Here is a 12921-nt window from a genome sequence, read left to right on the forward strand (position 1 = left end):
TACATTCATTAGCCGTGAACCAAGCAGACCCTACCCTGCCTGTTTAACCCGTTCCGCTCCTAAACGTCAGTAGCTGATTGATTATTTGAGATACGAGAGTGATGAATGATTCAGTCACAAACCATAAAAGTGGAAAAAGGGCAATATTTCTCCAGCTGTCAGGATTTGTATTTAATATCTCAATGGATTATTAATATTTCAGTTTATCGTAAGGAAGCTCGTTAACCTTGTTTCTTTCGCACTGCCGCCGTTACCGTGATTGAATACCACTTATTTATTCTGGCGTGGAGGGGCAATTAGGAAGTTAAAACGTGGGTGTTTTGTTTCGTATACACGCTCAGGTGCCACGGATGTGCAATTTTAAGCCCGCTTAGGAGTTGCGTACATGTTATTTTGTTTTCGTTTATGAGTTAATGCAAGTAGGTAATTTTGTGCTCGCTTTTGAGTCACCATGTATGTAATCCCGTGTCCGCTTTTCAGTAACTATGCATATTCGTAATTTTCTAGAAAGTTTTTAGAGAAAGGCTTAATGGGGGCAGGACACTTTTCCACAGGCGCCCATGAAGAACTATGCAAAGTCCTATTTATTAGTGCAGGCGCTGAATTATTCAAGGAAAATAATTATAGACTTACTTTTACTCGCTGTCATAATTTTATTGATCCTTTCCCATTTGTATTTTAACCCATTAGTAAGCACTATGTCAGCACGCGTATTGTAGTTTTTTGGCGAATTGTGGGCAAAGACATTTTTATTTTCACTTTTTAATTTAGTAATGCAGCAGCCCGTTCTAAAACTTCCCAACGGTAATTGCGTATGGGCGAAATTCGCAAGTTTTATTCACAGCAGTCATTTTAGCGTTTTTTAACAATTAACACGTTGAATTTATATACATACATTTTTAAAGGTGATTTTCTATTCTAATTTACCCAATTCTAGGTGGTTAAACTAAGTAAAAATAAATTATCAGTCGAAACAGAAATGCGGGTTTAGCTTTAATTTAGAAAATAGCGTTAACAGCTTACGTGTGTGTAGGCGCTGGCGCCAAGTTACAATTAAAATAGGGGTCAGAGAATCAGAGATTTCTTTACGCCGGTGAAAAAAACTTGATTTGGCATCGCCAGAATTAAGTCGTATACAAGATGATTAACTTGATATAGTAGGAAAGCTAAGTACAGGTTGAGGTATAAGATGGTCCATGTTTTTATTCTCTTTAACCCTTTTGTAAGAAACAAAAATTATCCGTTTTCTTACGATTCTAAAAAGGCGTTGTAAAAAACGATTAGAAAATATAGAATGCATGGTATGTGCCAGGGCTTACTAAGCTAAAGCATAGCCACGCTTTATATAGGATAAATAGCTGAGTAACGCATATATAGTGCCAATCAGCGAAATCGATTAATTCTTTTAAAGTCCTTTTAAAGTCATATCTGGTTTAACGCTAAAGTGCATATAAATAAAAAATAGATAAAAATCGAATATTATAGCTTTCGTATCGGTATATAACACAATACTGTGCGAGATTTTCATTTCGAAAATGCATCAAATTGTTATGCATTTACATTTTATTTGCACAGAAACCTTGTATTTTATAAAGATTATTTAGAAAAGATGAATTCTAATGGCATCGTCAACACAACATCTACGCCACAGATATCAACTACGACTGAAGGCTACAGCACTCTTATACCAGGCAAGTATATATAGTCTGTAATACACGTTGCAAACCCTATCCAAAAACTCTAACGTGAGATAGGTTGGGATATGTTTTGATTCTGTTTTACCGTTCCATCTGATAGTAAATAAAGGAACATTTACATAATTATATAACCGTATTCTCACGACTTCAAAAAGCGTTGTAAAAACACGATTAGGAAATATGTTATGAGGTGCTAACAGTAATCATCTTACCCTACACTATTATATTCAGAAATGTTCGGTTAAAATACTATGCCTGTTTTTTTTGCAGAATACGCTCGAATCATGATCATAGTAGTTTACATGTTCGTGTTCGTGTTTGGTACGATTGGAAATGCTTGTGTCATCGTAGTTATGATGATAGTGCCAAAGTTTAAGACGCCCACAGGTGTTATAAGATATATAGTAGGGTGGGGAAAGGTGGGACACGTTATCATTCTATTTCCTTGTCCCATTTGGTAGTAAACAAAGATCATTCAAAGAATTATAAAACCGTATCCTCACGACTACCATTCACCGTTGTTAATTGTTCAAAACACGATTAGGATGTTTGGATATTATGTGCTAAAGGTGTCTCTTATACCTCCACCCTACTATCCATATGTTAACGTGATTTTATTAAGTTATAGTAATATCACAAACACGTAGGCTACAGAAGATACAGCGTATAAGCATATTTCACTCAAATGTAATGTTTAGGTTTTCAGCGCTCGGCTGCTGCGGTCTTACGCCGAGGCACGGATTTGGGATATATGCAATAGTTGGCCCATTAATTATTCGGTGCTTTTAATGATTTAAATCTATATGCCCAGAGATACTATAGATATGCCTCAAAACTTTTTTTTAATAAAAATAGTTTATGAAAAAGGTAATTAGTTTTTATTGATGAGTCGCGAACAGATCCTGAAAATCACATTTTTAGTCAGGACCTTAAATAGTTTAAGCAGCTCTCGTCTAATCAATAATTTAAACGACTGCTAATCTCATATATTTACAGTCGCTAGCTAAACAGTAGCGCTAACCATACATATAACAACTGAAATATTAATTTATCTCATTATTTTGTCAGATATTTTTATTCTTAACCTGTCCTTTGCCGATCTGCTATTTTCAAGCAGTCTTATTTTCTGGGCCGTGGAACAAATATATGAAATGGTTTGGTTTCTTGGTGTTTTCATGTGCAAAGCGCTGAGCGCTGTAACTCTTATCAATTTGCACGCTTCTGTCCTATTTCTGGCAGCCATGGCAGTTAACAGGTATGAATTTAATATTCGTATACTAATCACTACGACCCCTATATTATACTCATAAATTTTAATGACTGTTAGTTTACCTACTATATCGCATTTGGCAATTTTATGCATATTAATTTTTGTTTTCGGGATAAACAAGAAACGTCTGTTTAAAATATGGTTCTAATCTTATGGGTATAAGGTCCAACCGCGCGGCACGCCAGGGATTTTGGTTAGAGTTGGCTCATTACTCTAACAGCCGAAGTGCTACCGCATGGACCTCAACAGATGTTAAAGCTTAAGGGGACCACAAAAGTAATCTGCTTCAGCTTTTTTTAATAAATGGCAGGTTTTTCTTGACAAGTCTATGCATCATTTCAGCGCTGTTGTATACTTTCACCCTGCATAACTCGTCAAATAGAGGAAAATCCATCAAAAATTAACATCATTTTAAATTAATATTACAGGTGCAAAACTGTGAGGCGTAAGCGACAATCCAGCAGTTATGGGGACATAATAAAAGCAAAGGTCTCTTGCGTCATAATATGGTTTGTTGCAGCCATTATTTCGTCACTAGCCTGGTTCCGCAAGACTGAGATAGTACCTTCGCCTGCTGGTAACGTTACAAGATGTTTGTAAGTGCCTAATTGTTACGTTATATGTGGTTTTTAACCTAATGCATGCGTACCACTGCGTTACATTATGTATGTAGCTCTTAACCTATGGCATGCGTTCACTTGTGGTACATGTAGACCTTCCAGGCAACTTGTTTAGGTTTACCAAAATCAATCAATTTAACAGTAAATGTTAAGTAAAAATTGCGTTTTTAATTGTTTTTACGAGAAAAAGAAAAATGGCACACTTGTGAAGGTTTTGGAAACCACTGTTTTCTGCTGAACCCAACCTACAATATAAATAAATTTAACAGGTGGCGCATGCCTGACACTGGTGATCGTTACGTCTGGGAACGAATTTATTTCGGAAGTCGTGTTCTAATGGGATTTACACTGCCATTGATTGTGATAATCATTTCTTACGTTCTGGTCGTGATGCGGTTACGACACACACGCCAACAAGTCACTGTTAAATCGTCAATGCAGATGAGAGTTACAATCACGGGTAAGGTATAACATATGAAAATATCACATATGGTCACTAACGTGAAAATCGTATAGTAGGTTAATTGTGGAAAAAAGCCAACGTTAAAAGGTATTATTATCGTTTTGTCTTCGAATACGATGGTCACATTAAACCTATATATGGGGCATTACCACGAAGGTAGCATATATCTTTATTTCGCAAGGGGCAGTTATAAATTAGACCCTGTGGTAAATTTGTTCTGGCTTCCATTGCCTATAACTATATTTAAATCTAATAAGAGTCAGGCCCTAATCGACATTTTAATGCACCTTGACGTATATGGACACTGGAAAAACAGCCCCGAACGCAGGGTGTTTTGCATATATCGGACCCTTTCCGTTATATTACAGCGATTTTAAAGGATAAGGCGCTTATAGCATAAAAGCGTAGTATAAATGACAATGACTTTAGATCTAATGTGAAAACCGTGTTATATACCCCATGTTGGCGATACGCAAATTATATAAATATAACCACGTAGAATTATGGTCGGTTTATAACAAGCAAAGTGTTATTTGCGGGCTTGCACATGCATTAAACCATTTGGGATGCATTAAAATAATACAGGAGACGATTTTAAAATGCCGGTACAGCTTATAAATAAGTTATAATACACTGTGGGGAAGATGGATAACGTTAGCACATAACATATTTCCTAACATTTTTTTTGGCAACGTTCTTTTAGAATTCAGACATTTACAGTCGTGATGATATGGTTATACAATTCTGTAAATAATCTTTGTTTACCACAACAAAGGAATGACAAAAGAGAATAAAAAACATATTATTAAATCCCACTTTACGACAAAATACTGTACTTGGCCCACGTTAACCCCATTAAAAATCTCTAAATTTGTAACCCTTATAACCTAAATGCCATGATTAATTCATGAGCTGTTAGAATAAAAGACTGCTGTGGTAGGAGATTGCAACAGTTGTTTATGTTTGTATCATAAGAATATGACAAAGCACATGCCACGTTATTACAGCTTATATATATTTTATTGTAACTAGTTCGTTTTCTAAAGAGACCATCGTAGAAAAACAAAAAATGTTGTTTTAATTGATTACAAGATTTAAAATCATTCGTTTTTCAAAGTCAAGTATTGATTAGCGTGGGTGTTTGAGATTTAATTTAACCAGCTTTCTCCACAGATTTAAAACATTAACTTTGCAGTTTAACGAAATGTTTCACACGTCTGCTGTCTTACATATATACCACATTTTTCATGCACTTTATTTTGTCATATTTACTGCAACCGGGGTCAGGGCTTGAGAAGATTAATTAAAGATATATAGTGCAACAAACAGTGGCGACGTCAATTCTTTGCGTGAATTTAATAAAGGTGTACGCTACCATACGTATTTATTTGGCGAAATATACAAAATTATAAAAAAATATCACATAGGATGTCAGAATTAAAAAGTGGAATGTTTGAAAATGAAATTAAAAAGAACAAGAACAACTGAACAAAACACTATTTTCCAGTATTTGCTGTGATCGCTGCGTTCGTGATCTGCTGGCTTCCCAACCACGTGACCTCTATAATACACGCGCTAACATTGGGGGAAAATGAGGGAAAACGGAAAGAGCTTCACACTTATGAACTCAATTTGATTTCGAATTGTTTAGTCGCGTTTAATAGCTGCATAAACCCAATCTTATACGCCTGGCTGAACAAAAGGTTCAGGTAAGAGATATGGGAAATTTGATTGCTTAGCATCCTAAGAAATGAATTTTTTAATTTATGCAGAAACATTTCCATCCGAAAAAACTATGACTCACAAATTTACACGTGGTCACCCGTAAGCGCGAACGAAGTGTATAAAACGTAATGACCTTTTATTCACCACACTTTGCAACAAACATAATATATTTTATTAGCAAGGCCGTTAGAACAGGTCTTCCCGTACCTCATGTTAATCAATAACCCTATACCTTATGCTGTTACAAGTATTGCGTAGGTTATGAAGTAAAATTCAAATAAACGGTAAAATTCACATACCCCATTTCACATGATCCATTATAAATTACCCTTGACATTAATTTTGATCAATTGGTGCCGCATGGCTGAAAACAATAACCAGTTAAGAGTCTTGAGCAAATACGCTTTACCACATTGTTTGAAGGTATTTAATATCCTAGCGTTCCAGGTTCGAGTCCCTGAGCGGTACTTAAAAAGCAATTTATTAAAATAGAGCGTCGTAATATTAAAAGTGTTGCGCAAGCTTTGGATCATAACATTAAAGGTGTGAAATTGATCCCCCCGGGAGTTGTTTGTTTTGTGATCTTAATATTAAATTTCATTTAAGGGACCAGCTTAAAATGATCAAGTGCTGCAGTGGTCGAATGACGAAACTAAGCGTTGGGACTCGGAATAAAAGGAATTACAATATGAGGTGTGCTGTTGACGTCAGTATCAGAAGGAATGTGCAGAGAAAGAAAGGCGCTATAATATATATATGACTGTCAATCATTCATGGTGTATCAATACATGAATACACCATGAGTGGTTGATGTATAGAAAAATACCCATGTTATAACTCGACAGAGAGCATGAGGTGTATGAATACACCATATGTCTGGTGTATATACGAAGACACCTATGTTATAACTCGATAGAGAGCATGAGGTGTATGAAACTCTATAGTGTGCATTGGGCGATCAATACGCCATACCCTTACGACTTCGGTATATACCGGAAATATGAATAATCCATGTATGTATAGACAACAAGAAAACAAAGGTCCAACCTAGCCCCCTGTTATGTTTAATACATGACTTGACATGAATATAAAACCACCGCTTCTACCGCAGGCTTCCTGTAGAACAGCACGACCAAAACCAAGTTGAAAACGAGGGCAACCAAACGCCTCAAAATGGTAGAACAAACGTAACGCTCTTGCAGGACGGTGGACAATCTCCTCCAATGGGAAAAAACATGGACCCCCTTACCAGAGTAAAAGGCACGAACATGCAACCTCTACTGCACCGAACGAGCGCCTTGTAATCGCCATAGCGCAACTGCCAATCGGCCTACTGATATAAAAGCTGTTTTGGTCAGAAAGGTAACAAACTTATGTCAATTGAAAAAGGGATAGTCGTAACAACCTTTTAACATCTTTTTTGTAAAGGCCTTATTACCTTGAATTTATTTCAACTGCCATTATCGCATAGTTATCGGCGGAATATTTGTTCCGGGTTCCCACCCTCGGCGTTGTCTCGCATTTTTGCCGTTATATTTGTTACAACTTGTTGCCAACTTGCAATTGTAGTGCCACATGCGGCATCGAAAGTAACCCATGAATAAACTAAAAACGGTTCCAATCTTGGGATTAATCAAGGGCGCTTTTTATTATTTCTTTTATCGTTTTTCACTTGACCACATAATTCATTTTATGGTTCTTTCTGTTGCACAATAAGTGTCTTCAATGAAAATTTCATAGCGACTTTTGCTTTATATGTGGTTCTAATAAATAGAATAAGCCGACAACAAATAGCGAAAACACAGATATACATATTGTTAACAGTTTAATAGTGTAACGTCAGTAATACCAGTGATTTTAACCCCGGACAACCTAATAGTTATTTATTAAGATTAGAATCACTGGTGTATAGAAACAGCTTTACATAAAATGTTGTAAAATTATTTCCAATCAACTGAATAAATGTTTTTGATTTAGAATATAAACAGAAATTATATTTAAGATGCTGTCAACAGCTAAAGCACATTTACCAATTTAAGTTCCGGTTAAAACAATTCTACAAAACAATAAATACCAAACTATGCAGGCAATACACCTGTTTAACAAAATCTAAAGCAGTGGTTCTCAACCTATATATTACACGTACCATTTTTGGTACATAAAGGTCTTCCAAATGGCATGAAAACAAATTATTGCCTACAATATTTAAACAATTACTGAAAAAATCAGGATTCATATTTTTGTCCTGTACAATTTAGTTTTATAAGTGATTCTAGAAATTTGTGAATGAAGAATGATAGAAGAGTTAATAAAGGTTGAGAACCACCAGTCTAAAGAATAACGAAACTACAATATAATATGGAAGGCACGAACAGGTGAAGAAAGAAACAAGATAAGACCACAACCAAAGGGGTGTTTAAACAGGTAAGCAAGAAACTTCATTACTGCTCGGTCCAAGGAGAAGGCATCTTGGTTACTAGATTCACTTTTTGCGAAGACCGTAGGTGCTGAAAATTGTTATATGGCCAAGCAGTACAACATATACTACATATAGGACTGGATTTCAGCCATCGGGGTTTGACAAATATTTTAAGTTTTCTGGAACGGGAATTTTGTAGTTAAAGACATTTTAATCCAGATTGCAATAAATTTAATTGCTATAGTATCCGTAATCAATGTAGTAGAATGGTCCATCTTATTTAAAGACCTTTACATAGGTTAGGCTATAAAAGTTGATAGAATTTAAAGAGAGTGTTATATAGACCATCTTCACAAGGCTATACAACAAGTACTAGGATAAAAAAAAGAAAAAGGGCTTTGAATTGCAATCGTAAATTGTGTGGGTGGCAATTCAAGACAAACAAGCACTGAAACATTTCTTCACTGCATCTCTTGCAAATGGAATGTAAGATATTGAATACCAAGCAAAAGCTACAAATTGGAGAATACAGAATAGAAGACAAAGACCGGCGTTTTTCCACTGAAAATATACAAGGAAATGTTAGTTTTAAATGGTGAACAATACTGTAGTACCACTAATGCATTTGAATTTTGTTCAATGGTTTAATAAAGTAGTTTAGGTATGAATATCCTCATTTAAAAGGCACATTTTGAGGCCAATCCTGAAGTTAATCCTAGGACCTATGGCGTGCTACGCTGAGGGACCTTGCCCACATAGTGCAAGGTCCCTCAGCGTAGCACGCCATAGGTCAGGCATATTTTATATTAAATTCAAACAGTATAACTTATTGAACACTAATCTACTTACCCAAAAAGCAGAACACAGTGTGAGAACAACCATTAACTAAAAAAAGAAACATTAGATTAATCTTATTTGGTAGAGTATAAAACAAATATATTTGAGTAGTTTGAGTAGCACTACATTCTAAAAACATATATTAAACTTCAAGACTAAAATTTTGGTTTATCCCTAAAAAAAATTTCTTAATCCAAAAATATATTAATCAGTTTCAAGATATTTAAATTCTAAGAATGAAGTTTGTCTTACAAGCATTATGATAGTGGCAAATATACGCGTCTCCTTGAACATGCTTTTCATTTGGCTCACAGGACCTCTAAGAAACAGAGTGCTAGAAAGAGCTGTAAGAGTTCCAAACGAATACAGAAGAGCAAATGAAACAAGATTTCCGAAAAAAAGAGTGATGCTACCCTGTTAGAAATACAAAAATGTGAAAATATGTAAAAAAAATATTGCATATATATGTTGTTATTAAAAAATAGGTTAAAAATGCCCCAGTAAAACTGTTTTTTTTTTCTATTATGGTAACGAAGATCAGGTTACTAATTTATTATGCAAAAGGAAGTCACTCCAGATTTTGTAAACTAATCAAAAAACATGGTGCCATACTTCTTAAAACACATTCAAGGCCTAAATACCTTGCATAATTTACAAAATACTGAGCACAGTTATAGCTTTCAACATAACACAAACATACAATGATAGAGAGAAGAATCCCAAGACCACAGCAAGCAATAAAACCTTTGATTCTTGTCTCCCAACTCAAAGAAGGACAACAACTGTCTCCCCCACCTGTGACCTATAAAAGAAATTAATTTTTATTAAAAGTTATAATATTATCTATAATATGAAGATTTGATTTTTTTTTTAAATAAAATTTTAATTTTTTTGTAGCTCAATGAAGTAAAATGTGCCATAATATGGGTTGTAATGTATGTTTGTAATAAAACTGACTAAAAGTCTATGTTTATTGCCACTATATCAAGGTATTTCTATTAAAAAGTGGTATACTGCCAGCAACTGTAGATAAGTTAGTAAAGTTTAACTTCTGCATATGAGAAATGATCATGACATGAGGTTTATGAAAATAAAATTATGGTTTTATGGCAATACAATTCATTATCTAAAAAAGAACAGAAAGAACAGAAAGAACAGTCATCAAAGAATTTTATATATGAAGAATTAACTTATAAAGTGCGTTAAAGTTTAATAGAATAAAATACAAATTTTTATGTCCAAATCAGCGGACATCTTTTTTTAAAAAGAAAGAAAAACCAACTCTTGTTTGCGCTTCGTGAGTTAAAGTCTTCATGCAACAGACATGCAAAACAAAAATAAATACAAGACATATAACAGTACTAATCAATTCACAGAAAAACTACTAGAATAACATAAAACCTATATAAGAAAACTTCTTTGTATTCCACAAAAACTAGTAAAACTACAAACTGCATGGATCTGTATTTACATTACATAGGCTAATGCTATTTAGCACAATTTAATAATAAGATGTTTTTTATTTAAAAAGCATGGACATCGTTATTAAATTACAAATATTGCATCAAAGGAAACTAGGCTAACATGAAATTTAAGCAATAAACAATATGTGGCCATATCGCTTGTAAAGCTTATAAACACGAATGTTGTTAAACGGAATATGAAATGCATTGAAAATCAAGTTATTAAGTGTTTCCTGAACAGCGGAGCAGCAAAATAAATTGTCTAGATAACTGTGAAATACCTACGAGCATGCAATTGTGGCCATTGGAACTAAAATTCTCCCTTTTGCGCCTATAACTAAACTGCAACTATATGTAAACTGTTAACAAAAGCCCTTGAGAAAATAGAATTACACCATTTTGGTTTTAATTACATATAGAGGTCTGGCCCATAAAATTCATCTTGCATCACTGTAGCATGATAATAACAGTGAAAGCTTAACCTAACATGGCAATTTACAACATGCTGTAGTGAATTTCATTGACTAAAAGTTACATGCTGATGCTTGATGTAAAGTAAAATAAATTTTGCCGAATTTGGCGTAAATCAAAGGTCCTTAACCAGGACCTCGTCCATATAGAATAGAAAAACCAAAAGAAAGGGAAATAAAACATTTTCAAACTTTGTTCATCGCTCCAATGACTTACATTCCCAAACAGCTGAGATTCTTCATCCCCTTCTTCTTCTCTTCCGTTTAAAACTCGCCTCAGTGAGTCCATAACAACTATAGCTGTTATATATTACAAGTTTTCGAGTATTAATAACAAGCACTATGTCTGTGTAGCAAAAGCCTGGTTAGCAGAGCTGGTGACAAAGAAAGAAAAGGTGCATAGATAAACCAACACTAAGAAATTTTGAGTTACAAAGAATTCTAAACAATTAGGAAAGACAAGATTTTGTTTAATTTGGCTGTTTACACAACCTAGAAATAGAGCCTAGAATAGATACTTCAAACTACAAAACACACTAAGACCTGACTATACTGTAGCCTATTTTTCTGCAGTATTATGTTGCAAACTGGCTGCTTTGGCATTATTAATATCTAACTTAATCTCTGCTGTCACATGCAATCGAAATTGATCTTACTTGCAAATATTTAAGAGAATGAATTGGAATATGGAAATGATTTGATTAACAGGCAATGATAATAATGTATATATATTTATAATAAATATAAGTTATAAGATATAAAAGCAAAATAAATAAATTTAAATCATAAAACAAATTAAACTGTGGTAAATTTTAACTCACTTAATAAAAGCACTTTTTAAAGGGTTTAACAACAACAGATAGGCCTATATGCTCTTATTCTGAAGCTGCCATATATAACAACAAATCATGTTATGAGTATGCCTATGCAATACTATGCAGTATTCTACTATATATATTGTGCTGTTGTTTCTATGATTAAGATGACTTCCTTTAAATAACTGTAAGCTCTATTTGAATAAAACTTCTCTAGTCCAGAATAAAACTTCTCTAGTCCATTAAAAGACAAAATGCACGATCGGAGAGATTTTTACTACAAAACTTAGAAATAAGTGCACATATTCATATGCACCAAACTTTTTAAAATGCAAGGGAGGCAGAAATAGTAAAGAGGCACATTTCCATGAAACTAATTTGGTTGTAACCTTCAACGGTTTACTGATTAATGCAGTACAAAAATTTTGAAAGGAAACTTGTCTATCCTGCCTCCCCAGGTTTGACACTTATATATACACTATATAGATAAGAGATTCTACACAATCGTGGCATAGCAGAAAAGAACAATAAAACGTCATTCTGTGTATACCTGCTAACACATATAGAGTACAACACAGAACAAAATGATGTAACAAGAAGAGAAGTGTTAATAACAAACCAAACATGCAGTGTGTAAGATTTTACTCTTTCAGTTGCTGGCATTAAAAGAAAAACTATTTAACAATCTCACAGAACGTCTAAACATCAATTTTACAGTATAAACAGACAAAAAATTCGTGCATTCGTCATGTGATACACTTCAATCATGTGCAGGTCTTATCATATCGTCACGAACACGTGTTTTGTAACTTACCGCTGTCACAAGACCAGCTTCGCCGCCGTCGTTTTCTTTTCCATTTAACACATTTCGTAACTTGTCCATAGCTTTTGTTTAAGCTGTCCAAAGACCTCTTGCGAAGTACACTGCCTTTTTACACGTTAAAAACTGTTTGTAGGCAACTATTTAACTGTCGGAAATTTTACAATTAACGGAAACTACTTAAAGCGATTGTCGTGCGAGCACGTAAACTTAAAAAGTACACAACATGCGAATTTACATTCTTCCAAACCAGTTTTAGTAGAAGAACCAAAAATGTAAGAAAAAAAATAATATATAAGAACCGAAATCTGTCCATTCTTTT

At 34.2% G+C, this 12921-nt stretch overlaps 2 protein-coding genes across 3 annotated transcripts; one reads left to right on the top strand and one right to left on the bottom strand.

Moving 5' to 3' along the window:
• Positions 1–1553: 1553 nt before the first annotated feature.
• On the top strand, positions 1554–8163 carry LOC149734817 (C-X-C chemokine receptor type 4-like). Its single transcript, XM_089880030.1, has 8 exons — positions 1554–1691; positions 1968–2084; positions 2766–2952; positions 3396–3563; positions 3857–4047; positions 5558–5759; positions 6382–6468; positions 6887–8163. The coding sequence occupies exons 1-8, from the start codon at positions 1610–1612 to the stop codon at positions 7077–7079; spliced, it is 1227 nt and encodes a 408-aa protein (XP_089736156.1). The 5' UTR covers positions 1554–1609; the 3' UTR covers positions 7080–8163.
• Positions 7584–12910, bottom strand: LOC149734818 (vesicle transport protein SFT2B-like). 2 transcript variants are annotated; one of them, XM_089880040.1, is made up of 5 exons: positions 11182–11346; positions 9732–9833; positions 9284–9445; positions 9044–9079; positions 7584–8755 (listed from the first exon to the last, which is right to left on the bottom strand). In XM_089880040.1, the coding sequence occupies exons 1-5, from the start codon at positions 11251–11253 to the stop codon at positions 8627–8629; spliced, it is 501 nt and encodes a 166-aa protein (XP_089736166.1). In that variant the 5' UTR covers positions 11254–11346; the 3' UTR covers positions 7584–8626. The 2 variants fall into 2 exon arrangements, with proteins under 2 accessions (XP_089736166.1, XP_089736167.1); XM_089880041.1 differs by lacking the exon at positions 11182–11346 and adding an exon at positions 12594–12910 and having other exon boundaries at positions 8451–8755.
• Positions 12911–12921: the final 11 nt, after the last annotated feature.

The sequence above is a fragment of the Ciona robusta genome, chromosome 6, assembly GCF_009617815.1.
Source record: "Ciona robusta chromosome 6, ASM961781v2".
Taxonomy (NCBI): Eukaryota; Metazoa; Chordata; class Ascidiacea; order Phlebobranchia; family Cionidae; genus Ciona; species Ciona robusta.

Excerpts from the sequence above, each read along its gene's own strand:
- LOC149734817 (XM_089880030.1), top strand. The coding sequence starts at position 1,610 with ATGAATTCTAATGGCATCGTCAACACAACATCTACGCCACAGATATCA. Across the intron at positions 2,085-2,765 it reads AAAGTTTAAGACGCCCACAG|ATATTTTTATTCTTAACCTG; the intron begins GTGTTATAAGAT and ends TTATTTTGTCAG. Across the intron at positions 6,469-6,886 it reads AAAAGGAATTACAATATGAG|GCTTCCTGTAGAACAGCACG; the intron begins GTGTGCTGTTGA and ends CTTCTACCGCAG.
- LOC149734818 (XM_089880040.1), bottom strand. The coding sequence starts at position 11,253 with ATGGACTCACTGAGGCGAGTTTTAAACGGAAGAGAAGAAGAAGGGGAT. Across the intron at positions 9,446-9,731 it reads GGATTCTTCTCTCTATCATT|GGTAGCATCACTCTTTTTTT; the intron begins GTATGTTTGTGT and ends TATTTCTAACAG. Across the intron at positions 8,756-9,043 it reads CACTGTGTTCTGCTTTTTGG|TGGAAAAACGCCGGTCTTTG; the intron begins GTAAGTAGATTA and ends GTATATTTTCAG.